Source organism: Penicillium maclennaniae, assembly GCF_028827695.1.
Source record: "Penicillium maclennaniae strain IBT 15551 chromosome Unknown utg000003l:1.0-5670915.0:1.0-5674809.0, whole genome shotgun sequence".
Classification (NCBI taxonomy): Eukaryota; Fungi; Ascomycota; class Eurotiomycetes; order Eurotiales; family Aspergillaceae; genus Penicillium; species Penicillium maclennaniae.
Window position 1 is genome coordinate 1,450,153 of NW_026623215.1, and position 15,341 is coordinate 1,465,493.

Below are 15,341 nucleotides of genomic sequence, written 5' to 3' on the forward strand. Positions count from 1 at the left end.
CTCGAGTACCGTAATTTCATCCCGTAGTAATGATTATCATCTCCACCAAGGACAAATGCCATGTTTTTATCACGACTCACGCTCAGCACATGGAGTTGCCCGAAGGTCCAATCAAGCAAGCATGTATCTCCCAATCGGTCAGGGAAACGGTAAGAAACTTCATATACTGCGCTTTGCTTGTTGAAATAAGCTTCCTCGGACTGTTCTCTGATAGAACCAGAGAAATCCCTCATATCTAACTCCTGACGAGCGACGAGCTAAGATCTAGGTCGGGCTTATAAGGAAGATGATAATGTGTCACCTTCGACTGGACCACTCCCGTTCCATTGTACGTTGGCCATGTGACAATTGTGATCCGTGGTAGCCATTCAACCTCAGCCTCGTCACGCCAGAGTAGTGAATGTACTGATGGATCACGTTGTTATCATTATGGTATTACTTGTGAACCACGCAACCACACCCACACACGACGGCCACGCGCCTATCTCCCCTCACCATCGATCTCAACGTCACTGTCGACCTTTCCTTATCGGTTCGCCGGCAGTATGGTGAGAATCAGGGTCGCAGAGCCCGTGCATGCAAGAGATAAGTCGGGGCAGCCGCCGTCTAGCGACGATGGATCAACCTTGGGGCCAGCCTTTCCCGAGTCACTCTCGATGGCACGATCTCATCATGAAGATATCCACGAGAGTATTCACAATATTCGCTCCCATTCCAGGCTACCGGAGCGGATCAGTAACAGGATGCCGATCGCCGAGCAACCAGACGATGATCCAGGTTTGCGACTCCCGGGCGACTATAAGCAGAAACAGGTAGGCAGCGCGACCATGAGGGACCGCTTGAGTGACAAGGTGCTCAACCTGGACAGGTATTCAAAGGCAAGGTGCTGTTGTGGTTGGCATATCAATCCGTGGGCGTGATTTATGGCGACATTGGCACCAGTCCCCTCTACGTCTACTCGTCGACATTTTCGTCCCCCCCTTCTCGGCAAAATCTATTGGGCGTCCTCTCCATCATTATATGGAGCCTATTCATGATGGTGACTGTCAAGTATGTACTGGTGATCCTTCGAGCCGACAATGACGGCGAAGGTGGCACTTTCAGTACCTATTCCCTCCTCAGTCGCTATGCAAGTGCTCCTCAACGATCTCTCCCTCGTGACAATCGAAGACTGACTGACTCACAGATGAACATCACCCATCGTGACCCGAGAGAGGCTTCGTTAGTTCAGATGAAACGGTTCTTGTCCGGTGACCTGGAGCGCGCTGGACAGAAGGTGCGCCGAAGCTTGGAATCCAGTCAGTTCGCGCGAGGGCTGCTGAAAGTGATCGGAGTGCTAGCCGTCACCATGGTGCTAGCTGATGGCCTGCTCACTCCAGCCCAGTCCGTTCTCGGAGCCGTTCAAGGCATTGAGGTTGTGCATCCAAGTATATCGAAGGGCACAGTCATCGGTGTCACTGATGCCATTCTCATCGGGCTGTTTTGTATTCAGCCGCTGGGAATCACGAAACTGTCCTTTGCATTTTCACCGATTGTGATTACCTGGCTCGGGTTTAACGCGGCATTTGGGATTTATAACCTCACCAAATATGATGCTGGGGTTTTCCAGGCTTTTAATCCTGGCCTCGCGTTCGAATTCTTGATCCGTAATAAGACGGACGGATGGAGGATGCTGGGTGGGACTTTGCTCGCCTTCACGGGCGTGGAAGCCCTCTTTGCAGATCTGGGTGCCTTCAGCCGAAGAGCGATTCAGATCAGCTGGCTGTGTTACACGCTTCCATGCCTTTTATTAGCATACATTGGCCAGGCAGCATATATCAGCGTTCACCCAGAGGCATATTCGAATCCCTTTTTCAACGCGGCTCCACCTGGAACAATCTATCCAGCCTTGGTCATCGCCATTCTGGCTGCCATTGTTGCTTCGCAAGCCATCATCACTGCAACCTTCCAGGTGAGAGAGTTACAGCATTCAATTGAAAAAAAAAGACCATCCTCTGATTATGCCGATAGCTTCTTGCACAAGTGATGAAGTTTTCCTATTTTCCTCAAATCAAAGTGATCCACACTTCTCGGATATTTCACGGGCAGCTGTTCATTCCAGTGGCGAATTGGCTCCTAATGATTGGAACCATCTTGATCGCATCAATCTATAACAATGTAAGGCGCGGTCTCTTCCTTTCCCTGTTTTATTGTTTTCTCACAACTCATTCGGAGTCCCGCAGACAACGTCCCTGGGTAATGCGTACGGCGTCTGCGTCATGTTCGTGACATTTTTCGACACCTGCATGGTATCTCTGGCTGCAATGTTCGTCTGGCGAATCAGCCCATACCTTGTCGTCCTCCCATGGCTCTCCATGGCCTGCCTAGACGGTACGTATCTGTCCTCGGCACTAACTAAAGTGCCTCAAGGGGCCTGGTTCACCATCACACTCGCTGCGATCCTTGCCATGCTCTTTCTATTGTGGCGTTACGGCAAAGAACAACAATGGTTCGCCGAAGCTGAAGACCGCTTCCCCACATCACACTTCGTCGTATCCAATCCTGATGGCCAAATGTTTCTGTCCAAACGATACGGTGACCTTCCAGTCAGTACTACACGTGGCCTTGGGATATTCTTCGACAAAGCAGGCGAGACGACCCCGATCGTGTTCAGCCAGTTTGTGCTCAAGCTCACCTCTTTGCCTGAGGTGATTGTGTTCTTTCACCTCCGCCCCCTGGAGCAGCCTTCGATCGCCCCGGAGAACCAATTCACCGTGTCACGTTTAGCTATTCCGAATTGTTACCGACTAGTTGTTCGCTACGGATATAATGACGAGATAATCACACCCAACCTGGCGAGCGTGATCGTTGGCCAGGTCCGGAACTATCTGATGTCGAAGAGGGCGAACGTGCCCTTGGACGAAGAGAACGAGGGAAAGGAATCGGTGACCGCTGGCAGCTCCACGGTGGAGGGCAGCAGAGAAGCCCGCGCCTCTTCCGACTCTGACATTGCCCATCTGGAAGCAGCTTATGCACACAAAGTGCTCTACATCGTAGGGAAAGAGCAGATGAAAATTAACCCCAGCACAGCGCGCATTCGAAAGGCCTTGCTACACGTCTTTCTATGGATTCGGGATAACACGAGGAATAAGATGGCTAACCTCCGACTCCCCACGGATAGATTGATTGAAGTTGGATTTCTTAAAGAGATATAAATGTGGCGTATCGACTCAGAGATATGTCCTGTACTGCTATGTTCGTGATTGCTCTCAAAAGAATGAAGTGAAAGAAAGGGAAAGCTTTTCTGTGTCTTGACACAGGGCTTTCAACTTGCTACCAGTGATCTTTTGTTTTCCACGATTAACCATAACATGAGATCATCGAATTAAAACCGACCTAAGCATCAATGCAAGGTGTAAGAATTTGTCTCTATCTAACATTGGAAGACTTAATGGTGTCTAAATGGTTCTAGTCATAATATACCCTTCAATTGCTACAAAGTCTAGGGCAATGAAAACAAACTCATGAGTGCTTACGGAAAGGGCATGCGGATTGAGTAAGAATAAGTGTTGTCTTCTGCTTGAATGGTTCTTTCTCTGTCAGTGCCGTCCACTCTGTCAGCTGTCGACAAGTAAAGTCCAAAAAACCCAGCTTCTTTACCTCATTTTCCCTTCTACTTCTTGGCGTTTCCTCCCCCCGATTGAATGCCCGGACCTTGCCTCTGTTTGCTAACTCTGAAACTCCGAGTACGCCTCTGAACGGTCTGATCGGGTCAGTGACTACAACTAAAGCGATCTGATCTACTCTCTGAGCATTATTCTACAGGGCCAAGGTCGGCCATATGTCTCACCCCGTGCTTTCTATAAGAGACAGGACAGGGTAGTCTCATATTGGAAATCCCATGGGACTCCTCGAATTTACATGAATCAGTTGAAATCCGAATGATATATCTCATTAAAATCCGCCCATGCCGTTGAGGCTTGCAGACGGTCCCCGGCACCACGGTCAGGCACGGACCTGCGCGTCTTTAGTCATTTTAGCACCTACATTCCGTTAACTAATTCAGCTTCGCCACGTGCGGCCACCCGAGGGATCAGACCCTCCCAAGATTTTAGGCGCCGGCGACAGACGTGGAAAATGTAAGCAAAAGCTAAAAAACTGTGGGGATTCTGATCCTGCCAACTCAGTAGAAACCGCCTTATTGGATAGAAAGGGCGACTTATTTCCTTAGCTGAACCTGGCAATACCTTCACTATGGGGCGATTGTTAAAAGGGGTTCTTGGCAAGAGAACCTTGCGCAGATATAAGAGGAGTCTTTGCATCAGCAGGGTGTACTGCAATCTTGATACAACCTCAGGCGTGAAATAGGAAAACACTGCACACGTCTAAATTGGAGACAGATACCCAGAATGGCATTCTCTTCTATGATTACCCAGTATTGGCCACCGCCACCGACCTTTACTGAGAAAGATGTCCCAAGCCAAGAGGGACGGGTGTTCATAGTCACTGGCGGGAACCAGGGTGTTGGGTATGAGCTCATCAAGATGCTCTACCCTACCGGTGCCGTCATCTATATGGCCAGCCGCTCCGAGGAACGCGCTAAACAGGCCATCAAGGACATCGTGTCTACAGACCCATCTGGCTCTGCGCGCCTTCGGTTCCTCCATCTCGATCTCGACGACCTCAATGTGGTCCGGCGTGCGGCCAAAACGTTCTCCGAGCATGAGTCGCGCCTTGATATCATATGGAACAACGCCGGGATTGGAGCTGTGAAGGTCGGCTCCAAGACCAAGCAGGGTATCGAGGCCCATATGGGAGTTAACATCATCGCTCCTTTTCTCTTCACTCAGTTGCTCCTCCCAAAATTACAGGCGGCGGCGGCAGCCTCTCCAAAGAACAGCGTCCGCATCATTTGGACCAGCTCCTGGATGATGGAGCAGTCATCCCCAAAGGTGGGTACAACCTCGAGGACCTTGAGAAGGGCGGGACCAATGACGCCTACATCAATTATGCCACGTCCAAGGCGGCAAATTGGATGATTGCTGATGAGGCGGGGAAGCGCTATGGCAAGGACGGCATCATCAGCGTGGTTCAGAACCCAGGCAACCTGAAAACTCATATCTACAACACCCAGAGCAAATTGATGATGTTCTTCGTGAACAGGCTACTCCATCCACCTAAGCTAGGCGGCTATACAGAGCTATATGCGGGTCTCAGCCCGGAGATCACTGAGAAGCAGCAAGGCGGGCTCATAATCCCGTGGGGGAGACTCCAAGCCCGCAACCCGAGGCAGGATATTGTCAAAGCACTGGGGGACGGCAAGGGAAAGGAGCTGTGGGATTGGATCGAAGCCCAGATCAAGGCGCATGCTTGAGTAATGCCCTGCTGGATTCCGTTAGGTCAAGTTACACCGGAACTCGAAAGGTCTTCCTTCTATGCCGATGGGTTTCCGATGAAATATCGCTTTTTTTTTATGGAAACGGTCGGGCGGTCCGTCCAAAAAAAGCAACGCGTGGGTTTTGCATCGCTCGACTCGGTCATCTGCACCTCAACAGACGGGCGGAGTGCTACGGGACCGGACTGAAGGTGTCCTTTCAAGCTGGCAAATCTCTACAGACATATGATCAGAGAAAGACAGCAGCTCATGTTGTCCTTACCTTTAGTGCGTGCGTAATTAGCGTAAATATGAGATCAAGATTTGTTAAAAAGGTCGACTTTCCCACGATGTATGTATTGTGCCTCTTAAACAAGTTTCACGAATCTTTGATCTAGAACGATGGACACAGACCACTCGCCGGCCTGAACGGGCACATCACAAAACCCCGACCCACCTAATGCATATTTGGGTCGACCGACTTCCAATTTCCTAGAAGACTACATCAAGCCGGGTTTGAAGTAAATACTGCTCTCGTCATAAAACGCATCTGACCGACTCATACATAAATCCAACATGACGCCTATGACCAGCCACAGAAGCTTCAGCCACAGAAGCTTCAGCCAAGCACTTTGGCAGATCTTGACAGCCAAAACTGGAGTGTAGAAGGGGTCAGACACCATGCAAGATGAAGAATGAGGGACCGATGAGGGCTGCAGCTGATCCCGGCGCTTAAGCGTGACCGGCGGCAAGGTCAGCCTCAGAAGGTCACTTGCCCCTTTTCGGAGGAGCTGGTGCCTCGTCTCAACATCACTGTTTATTAGTCTGCCGCAGTCTGCGTTTTCCTCTCGTTTTTGTTCTTTTCGTGTTCCCAGTGCGGTTCTCATCTTCTCCCCTCAAGTAAACTATTCCCGCGTGGAACTACCACCGCCGGACTGAACCTCACCTTGCCATCTGCGGAACTTCTTGAATTCAGTATGGCAGACGCTGCGTATTACCGGGACCTGCTCAGTCCGCAGGATTATTATGCCAGTCTCAACGGCGACCGAGGTTCCGCCTGGTCTCTGAAGGACAAATTCCATGATATCGATGACAAGATCCATTTCAAACCCTACATGAAGCGACTGAGTGATCCGCTCACCAAGAATTTTGTGCTGGATTTCGGTAATGAGGACGCATTTTGTGCGACGGACCTGGATAGAGACGAATTCCAGCTGTTGCTGAGGAAGCCAGTACGCGGCACTCCCGTCTACTATCTACGGGAGCTAACCTCTACCCCAGCGAGCGAAATGTTTTGGCACCAGATGGATGTAAGGAGACAGTCTGCTGGCCAGGCTTGTCGATGCAGATGATGCTGACTGTTCATTCAAAAGCAATTTCTGGGCACCGGAGGAGCAAAAGGCGTCAATCAAAGCAATAACGACCCACTATGGGGTCTCCGAGCGACTACAGGGGATGATGTGCACTGATCCAGTCATTCATCGGCCCCAACCAGTAGTCTTGCCTAATAAACGACAATCACGCTCACGCTCGCGGGACGTCAACTCAGCCATCGATGAATTGGATGATATCGAGAATGCAATTTATCTCAAGAATCTCCTGGAACAAGATGCGATGCATGATTCCCCTTCTTTCAAGCACCTTACGTTTGCCCATGTGACGAATCAAATCTGGCATTTCTCTTCTGTGGATCATGGTCCACGATGTGCGTTGATTCCTTTCCTGGACAGGCGCGAACGCGCGGGCTAATGGAGCTAGATACGTGCATCGGCTACAATACGCTATTTGTGATGCCGGATGTTCCGAAAAAGGATATGGATAACGGGGAAGATCTTCCTGATGGGAAAAGAATCTGGAACTGGCTGATATTGACAGATGATGGTATGCGCTTCCTTCTCCAGGCGTACTTCGGCTGGTACTGAATTCTTCAGGAACGATTATCTCGATCCAGGAGAACCCGCTACCAATGCAACAGGGCCCACTCTCGATGAGCCAGGGCAAGATCCTCGATGTCGTGCGCAGAAATACCAAGTTCATCTTCTCCGGCGTTTCGAAACAACATCTCACTATGTCTGAGAATGATTCCCTGGTTACAATTCGCGTGCGCCATTTTAGCGACAGTAGTCCGGATGAGGCCAATATCAAGCAGGAAGACGGACCCAGCCTGCTTTTCTACTACATTTTTGATGATTGGGTGTCTAGTTATGGCTTGATCGCGAAACGGGAGCATAAGTATGGAGTTGCTCTCGAGAGATTGGTGAGTATTACGCGCGACCGGAATACCGACCGGAATCGCTGATTTTCGCAGAGAGCTGATATGCTCAATCGCCCTGTGGTTGAGCTAATTAATGAACTGCACTGGCTCGGTCGACGACTCGCCGTGCTCAAGCGATTATACCAGAGCTACGAACTTATCATGCAACGGCTGCTCCAACGCCAGCGCATGCTGCGCGACGAGGCCCGCTCCCACCATCCGGCCCCCTTACCATTTGGAGCATCGTTTGGGGATAGAGAATTTGCCGACATGCGTAAGGACAGTCTGATGAGCAGTGGCAGTATCCCCAGCACGAGCGACAGACCGGTTGGGGTGATTCTGAGTTCAGCCGCGGCAGCACGATTTGAGCGACTCGCCGATCGGATTGTTTTGTACTGTTTGAGTGAAATCGAGGCCTGTTTGACGGAGAAGGAATCATTGACGTTTTTGGTGAGTTGTTGACCTGAGACGGAACCTTGGGACGCATCTACCGGATTGGGAAATTTGCTGACGGGACCAATTTCCTAGAATTTCAACTTGATCGCGCTTAAGGACTCGCAAGCAGTGGAGAAATTGACTCGGATCACTATCCTTCTAGCGAAGGCCACCATTCTGTTCTTACCGGTCAGTCTGATGACGGCGTATTTCTCGACGGAACTGCAGGGTGTCAAGGGCGGGTACACCAAGGTAGATTACTGGACGAGCTTCGCGGTGATTTTCGTGGTCTCGATCGTCCTGCTCATGCTGTTCGGCGTGGCCAGTGATACCGTGGAAGGCAAGACGATCTACCAGTCCTTGGTGAAGACGTTCTTCCGGTCGGGACGAGAACGAGCAGCCAGGATAACCGGACTCAGACGGGGATGAGAGGAGTGATCAACAACAGAATGTCATGACGCGGCGGTGGACTCAAGTCCCCCGTCCCACAGTCCACCTTGAGTCCACAGCCACAGCCCACAAGCCCCCCTCAAGTCCACTGAGAATTGCGACTCGCAGAATTACCGGTGCAGCAAGGCACGAGACTGGGGCACGATAAGTCGGGAATGGGCCTATCAGCGGCACGCGGGCGCCTGGATCAATGGTCGAAAATGAGGGTCTCTGCTGTGTCTCCGAGGTTCTCTGGGGGGGCGAGATCCCCTTTCGCCTCCGTATTTCGATTACGGCCAACAACGTGTCCTCTTATGAGAGTCCTCCCCAACACCGCGACCCGGTAATGATTGTAGGTAGAAATTAGCAACACATAGAGATGCAGAAAGTGGTGCCTGGTGCTAGTTCGCCGCAAGCAGAACCGTTCAAAGGGTGACCGAGACTACGCCCACCGCCATCAGCGTGCGTATTTCTGTACCAAAACAAAAAAACACCCACCTTCTCCTTCCCCTACTTGTCCTTTTTTCCCCTTCCCCTATCAAATCTCATCCTTCTCTAAACCATCTACGAAGTACCTGGTATGACTGTCATCTCCTGATTTCCCCCCCCTCCACCCAACTTCCAGTGCCCAACTTTTCCCCTCTCTCACCTCCTTTCATTTAACACACCACCCCCTTCTCCGTCTGCCTTCATCTAACCCGTCCCAGGCTTCGAGGCTCCGCCAACATGGGTATCACTTTCTCGAGGCTGTTTGATAGACTTTGGGGTCGCAAGGAGATGCGAATCCTCATGGTCGGTCTTGATGCCGCCGGAAAGACCACCATTCTCTACAAGCTGAAGCTCGGTGAAATCGTCACCACCATCCCCACGATCGGTCAGTCCCCCGCCCACCCCCTCCGACCATCGATTTCGCGCACATACGCCACATGAGCCGCACGAGCCCGAATCCACAATCGCAATCCTGCTAACCGTCCCTTAGGATTCAACGTCGAGACCGTCGAGTACAAGAACATTCAATTCACCGTGTGGGATGTCGGTGGTCAGGACAAGATCCGTCCGCTGTGGCGCCACTACTTCCAGAACACCCAGGGTATCATTTTCGTGGTTGACAGCAACGATCGGGACCGTATTGTCGAGGCCCGTGAGGAGTTGCAGCGCATGTTGAACGAGGACGAGCTCCGCGATGCTCTCCTCCTGGTTTTCGCCAACAAGCAAGATTTGCCGGTAAGACCGCATTGCATTGCTCTTTCCCGCCTATCTACGATGAACGGGAGATGGATTACTGACGCAATTTCCTTAGAACGCCATGAGCCCCGCCGAGATTACCTCGCAGCTTGGTCTCCAGTCTCTCACACGCCGTGCTTGGGTAAGTCCAGATTTCCCTGCACACCCCAGGTCTATGGTATCGGGGACATCGCTGACTCAAACTCTTCCAGTTCATCCAATCTACTTGTGCCACCACTGGCGATGGCCTTTACGAAGGTTTGGAGTGGCTCGCCGACGCTCTCCGGAAGACGAACCGCGACTAAGCGGGTATAATCACGAAACGCGGGGTGTGTATGTAGGAGCAAGAGAGAAATACCACTGGAAATCTGCAAATGGATTGATGATGACTATGGCGGGAGTTTTTTTGCGAGGCCTACCTCGAGGTACGGTTTCGGTGCTTTGTGTGTTCCTCTCCACGGCTCTTATTTCTCTTCGCTCTTAGCCTTCATTTGTTCTTTCTTCTGGCGCCACGTCAAAATTGCCGTTTCGCTTTTCTTTTCATATCATTTGTAAACTGGGCAGGTCACCGGAAATGAGGTGCTTAGTTTTAACTGAACGATTATGACGAAAACAGGGAGATTCTTCATCCAAAATTAGCCCGAACATGCGTAATCCCTCCAACTTGGACGTTTTCTGGTCTTGGCAGTCCCTCATCCAGGCAGGTCCTTTTCTTTTAACCGTCCCCTGATTGTTTGCGTATCTCATTTTTAGTTTCTTTTCTGTAGCCTGTGGTACAAAATCCCTGGTTTGTTGATTCAACGAACCCCCCCCCATTGCCTGGCCGACGATCGCCAAACCCAACACACATCTCCGTCATCGTGTGCTTCCTCTCCGCATCCATCACTTCCCCCATCCCCTAGTCACCCGCATCGTCAATTGGCCTTGTGGATTCAGATGCGTGCTTGTTAGTACTTTACGGTCAATGTTGACGTCGTGCCCGAAATCATGACAGTTCAGGCGAGGAGACACTCCGCGGCCTACAAGAAACCGTCGCCGTACAACCACCACCCGCGAGCACAGGATGCGGACATTGAGAAACAGCCTCATGTACGCCAAAATTACCACCATCACAATATAAGCGATGAAGACGAGGAGTCGGACAGCGGGCCCGACCTGGCCTCCTCGTCCTACCCGCCCATGAGTGGCGGCGCGCGCCGCTCTCGAGCCAACGTCGGATTCCGTGTCCCCCAGCGGATAATGCGATGGCTATGCTTCGCGCTATTCGCAGCCCTCGTCTTATTTGTCCTCACTCTCTTCCGATTCACCATTTCCTCCTCCGTGTCCCAAGTCGCCGTCGACCTGCCAAAGGTCACATCCACTAAACCGCCGCTATGGGAGAGTTTCGCCATGCTCAGTCGCTACGAAGGCGGTTTGTCGAGTCTCGTGGCTCGCAAGGATAATGTGCCTGAATACCCCGGAGATGACCCCGATGGATTGGCGCTGGAAGAGGACAATGCGGAGAAGGAGGACGAAAACCCACTGGTTGCCCGAGACTCGAAGCCGTCCATGTTGAGCTCGGTCTTCGACCCGTACCCCGACTATACCAACTCTGACTACATCAACAAGTACGGCGAGAAGCGCGAGTGCTTCTTGGACAAGGACAACTCAATTCGCGTCCCGCGCATCCAATCCTTCCCTGGTGTTCCTAAAGGCTTCCCAGACCCCGTCATGGGTTCAAATGAGATGCTAGGAATACGCGACGATGTTTGCTTTGATCGATTTGGACGCTTGGGACCATATGGTCTGGGTTACGGTGTGAAGAAGGGTGGCAGCGGAGCTGGGTTGGAAGGCCATCGCGATGGAGCTGAGCGCGTCTGGGAGGACGTGCCCCCCGTGGACTTCCGTCATGTCGACTGGGCTGATGCGCAACATCGGTGCCATGCCGCAAACCAGCATCGCTTCAAGGAACTGCCCGAGCCGCGCATTAACAAGTTCGTTTCTATGCCCGTCGGGATCCCCGGTGTAAACATTGAAACGCCAGAGGACACTCGAGTATCCCAGCCTCAGAGTGGCTCGGAACGTCTCCCTAGAACCGCAGTAGTTATTCGCACGTGGCACGACTTCACTTACACCCCGGAGGATATTCTTTACATGCGCGCTCTGATTTCAGAGCTCTCGATTCTTTCCGGTGGTGAATACACGATTCATTTCCTCGTTCACGTCAAGAGCCCCGACCTCCAGATCTGGTCCGACGACGAGACCTATCAGCGCGTGCTGAACGATGCACTTCCAGAGGAATTCAGGGGGATGGGCACCCTCTGGTCCGAGCAGCAGATGGCTCTTATGTACCCCGCGCTCGAAGAGACCTGGATGCGTGGGCTGCCGGTCCACGGTGTTTACCGCAGTACCTACATGCCCATGCAATATTTCGCCTTCCAGCATCCAGAATACGACTACTTCTGGAACTGGGAAATGGATGCGCGTTACACTGGTCACTGGTATGATCTCTTTGAGAAGGTTGCCAGTTGGGCCAAAAAGCAGCCGCGCAAGGGTCTTTGGGAGCGCAACGCTCGATTCTACGTTCCTTCAGTTCATGGTTCATGGGACGACTTCCGCCAAATGGTTCGGGTGCAGACCGACATCGGCACCAACAGTCCGAACAACCTCTGGAGCGCTGCTAAGGCCGCGACAGACAGCGCGAGGGGAGAGAAGAGCGCTTTGCTTCAACAAGGTGACAAAGCTATCTGGGGTCCCGAACGGCCTGACGAGCGCGACATCTTCGAGGTTGAAGGCGAGGGCATCCCGCCAACGACCGTGGAGAAGGACCAGTACCAGTGGGGTGTTGACGAGGATGCGGACCTGATCGTGTTCAACCCTATGTACGATCCTGAGGGCACGACCTGGATCCTCCGCGACGATGTCACCGGCTACAACACGGAGAACAGCATGCCGCCCCGCCGAACCGCCATCATTACCGCGTCGCGTCTTTCGCGGAAGCTTCTTACCACCATGCACCGCGAGACTAGCCTTCGTCGCCACACGATGTTTTCGGAAATGTGGCCTGCTACCACCGCCTTGCACCACGGCTTCAAAGCCGTCTACGTGCCCCATGCCGTCTACATTGACCGCCGCTGGCCCACCAAATACCTCGAGTCAGTGTTCAACGCTGGCCGCAACGGTGCCTCGGGCGGTGCACGGACCGCAGTATTCGGTGACCGGGAACACAATTTCAAGGGCACAACCTGGTTCTATTCTGCCGGGTTTTCGCCGAACCTCTGGCGTCGCTGGCTTGGCCTGCGGGTCGACAATGATGGCGGTGAACAGCAGGAATTGGCCGGCGAGGGCCGCATGTGCCTGCCCCCTATGTTGTTACATCCTGTCAAGGATGTCCAAATGGTCATCGATGACGGTGAACATGCAGAGGATCGGTAAGAGCGGCCTCATGGCTCTCGATGAATCTTCTAGAAAGCCACCTAACCCCAGTGCTTTGAATCTATATACCCACCACGGCCCTCGCGGCTCTGGCTCTTTTCCCTGTTCTGCATATTTCGGGTAGTTGGTAATCCACTGGTATGATTGCATGCTTATTTCTTTTTTCCCTATATAATGTCCTCTTCTCATCCCCCACCTTTTCTTACTGGCCTTTTTTGCTGTGTCTGACACAAGCTTCTTGTGGGACGAAAGGCGTTCTTCCTGTCTCTTTTTTTTTTTGTGTTTTGGTGGACAGACCATGGCTCACGATGCATTTGTTTTGATGTGATGTTTTCTACACCGTCTAGTCGATAGATTATTCTAGATTGACAATCGGGTAATACTACTAGCATATCGTAAAATGGCTCGGCTCGTACGTGTATTTCAAAGTTAGCGATTTTATAATTCGTCAATATTCATTGATTCATAGTCTCATGTAAATGAGCTGATCATGGAGAGATCAGATATGCAAAATAATTGTGTGCAAAGTTCCCACCGTCAAAACCCCCACGACTCCAGTCCCACGCAACATCACAAACTAAGGCAATACAGCAAGCGGACTACTCAAACTCCGCATAGCCGGTTCATTTTTCGGCAAAGAAGTCCTCGAAACACCAGAAAGGTGTTCTGAACACGACCGCTGCGCACCCAACGGCAACCTCTGCACAAACTGAGCCGGTACAAAACAGATATTACACTCATGGACCCCCTCCTCATCAATGGCAAACTCAAGACAAGTGCGACAAATCTGATGACCACACTTTGTCAAAAGGACCTCCACCTTATCGCCGCCCACCACACAAGTATGACAGAAATGTGTCGGAAACGCGATGCGTGAATCGAGCATGCGGCGCTCAATCTCAGACACCAGTTCCTTGCCCTTTTCGACCCGCGCACGGAGAAGGTGGACTTTTGCTTCCAGATCAGACCGGGCTACGGCGTTGTAAGGGTTGTGTTTGTCGTTGGGGTCGATCGTGTTGGTTGGTGATGGGATGCGTGGTTTAGGCAGGGTTGGGATCGGTTCGAGGAAGATGTTCGGGCAGAAGTGTTTTGAGCGTGGTCTGTTTTCCATGCATTTATGTTCAAGAAGCCAGCGGCGGCGGATTTGGCGGTTGAGGAGGACTGTGAAGTAAATCGATAGGGCTTGTAAGGCGCGCCAGGTGGAGATTGGGTCGAGATTTAACGGCTCGGGTTCGGGGGTCGGGGAGGGTCTTTTGGCCATTGTGATAATGGTGACAGGAGAGTGCTGAAACCGTCCCCGTTTTGTGTAATTTGTCGGTATAGGCTTGAGGTTGATGTTGGTCGGTTGAGTTTTGTATGTGTGGCGAGTGGCGTGAGTATCAAGTCTGCATACTTCTTGACGGGGCCCGGTCTTCTTGTTTCGATGTTTGTTGGAGGCAATTGGTTCTGCTGGAAATATAGAACAGAACAGACTGAGAGACCTGAGAGGTGTGGTTGGGATAACGAAGGTACCTGATCCCCAGCTTTATATAGCTACCAAGAGCATCACAGGAAAAGTCGATCGGACATGCATATAATTTCGGCCGAACCGCACTTCGCAGAACCGCAAAGTCGATTATCAAACATAGTCGATCTACCCCGGACTAGAGCTGGCCAGTCCATTCCTTTTCCAAGAAAGTGGCAATTGGCCGCGGCTCTGAAGAATGTGACAATTAGTGTCTGACCTGAAATCCAGACCCAATCATGGGTTCATGGATTTGGTGACAGCTGAGCCTTTTCCGTCGTGAACCTTGGTTCGGTTCATGAAACCTCGGCCGGAATTGGCGGCGACCCCGACAACTTCCTATTACGACGTTTTCTCGTCTAAGCGACCTTGGATAACTCACAAATGAACTACTCGGGAGTGGATTTGTTGGATACAGCATCGGATATATCTCGCCCAGGTCTCGTTAACAATGGCCATTGGTTCTCTCGGGGTTTGGTGTTGATAAGATCGAACCTAGAGGTGTCATAGACTCAATTCCTCGGCTCCAGATGAGTCTTTCTGTCCACTTTTGGTCTGTAACGCGGTGCACAAATTTAGAAATTGTGCAAACTCAGAATCCTGCACAAACTTAAAAAATCTGCACAAAACTACAGCCTCTTGGCCCTATGGATTCACCTTCCCAGAAGGGACTGGTTAAGGTTTTTTTTTGGCTAGAACCGACATAATTAGCTCGTTTATAAGCTACC

At 51.6% G+C, this 15,341-nt stretch overlaps 7 protein-coding genes across 7 annotated transcripts; 6 read left to right on the top strand and 1 right to left on the bottom strand.

Annotated features, from left to right (window-relative positions):
* Positions 1 to 545: 545 nt before the first annotated feature.
* N7477_002659 (uncharacterized protein) lies at positions 546 to 3,194 on the top strand (the record flags this gene model as incomplete). Its single annotated transcript, XM_056964322.1, has 5 exons — positions 546 to 812; positions 869 to 1,951; positions 2,011 to 2,157; positions 2,223 to 2,370; positions 2,410 to 3,194. 5 exons carry the CDS (start codon positions 546 to 548, stop codon positions 3,192 to 3,194), a joined length of 2,430 nt encoding a protein of 809 aa, XP_056824275.1.
* Positions 3,195 to 4,388: 1,194 nt separating this feature from the next.
* Positions 4,389 to 5,353, top strand: N7477_002660 (uncharacterized protein; the record flags this gene model as incomplete). Its single annotated transcript, XM_056964323.1, has 2 exons — positions 4,389 to 4,796; positions 4,880 to 5,353. 2 exons carry the CDS (start codon positions 4,389 to 4,391, stop codon positions 5,351 to 5,353), a joined length of 882 nt encoding a protein of 293 aa, XP_056824276.1.
* A 977-nt stretch (positions 5,354 to 6,330) lies between these two features.
* Positions 6,331 to 6,705, top strand: N7477_002661 (uncharacterized protein; the record flags this gene model as incomplete). The annotated part of the gene is made up of 1 exon (XM_056964324.1): positions 6,331 to 6,705. The coding sequence occupies one exon, from the start codon at positions 6,331 to 6,333 to the stop codon at positions 6,703 to 6,705; it is 375 nt and encodes a 124-aa protein (XP_056824277.1).
* Positions 6,706 to 7,340: 635 nt separating this feature from the next.
* On the top strand, positions 7,341 to 8,471 carry N7477_002662 (uncharacterized protein; the record flags this gene model as incomplete). Its single annotated transcript, XM_056964325.1, has 3 exons — positions 7,341 to 7,610; positions 7,662 to 8,057; positions 8,136 to 8,471. The coding sequence occupies 3 exons, from the start codon at positions 7,341 to 7,343 to the stop codon at positions 8,469 to 8,471; spliced, it is 1,002 nt and encodes a 333-aa protein (XP_056824278.1).
* Positions 8,472 to 9,197: 726 nt separating this feature from the next.
* arfA (putative ADP-ribosylation factor) lies at positions 9,198 to 10,000 on the top strand (the record flags this gene model as incomplete). The annotated part of the gene is made up of 4 exons (XM_056964326.1): positions 9,198 to 9,345; positions 9,451 to 9,695; positions 9,772 to 9,837; positions 9,908 to 10,000. The coding sequence occupies 4 exons, from the start codon at positions 9,198 to 9,200 to the stop codon at positions 9,998 to 10,000; spliced, it is 552 nt and encodes a 183-aa protein (XP_056824279.1).
* Positions 10,001 to 10,682: 682 nt separating this feature from the next.
* On the top strand, positions 10,683 to 13,109 carry N7477_002664 (DUF3405 domain-containing protein; the record flags this gene model as incomplete). Its single annotated transcript, XM_056964327.1, has 1 exon — positions 10,683 to 13,109. The coding sequence occupies one exon, from the start codon at positions 10,683 to 10,685 to the stop codon at positions 13,107 to 13,109; it is 2,427 nt and encodes an 808-aa protein (XP_056824280.1).
* A 577-nt stretch (positions 13,110 to 13,686) lies between these two features.
* On the bottom strand, positions 13,687 to 14,370 carry N7477_002665 (uncharacterized protein; the record flags this gene model as incomplete). The annotated part of the gene is made up of 1 exon (XM_056964328.1): positions 13,687 to 14,370. One exon carries the CDS (start codon positions 14,368 to 14,370, stop codon positions 13,687 to 13,689), a length of 684 nt encoding a protein of 227 aa, XP_056824281.1.
* Positions 14,371 to 15,341: the final 971 nt, after the last annotated feature.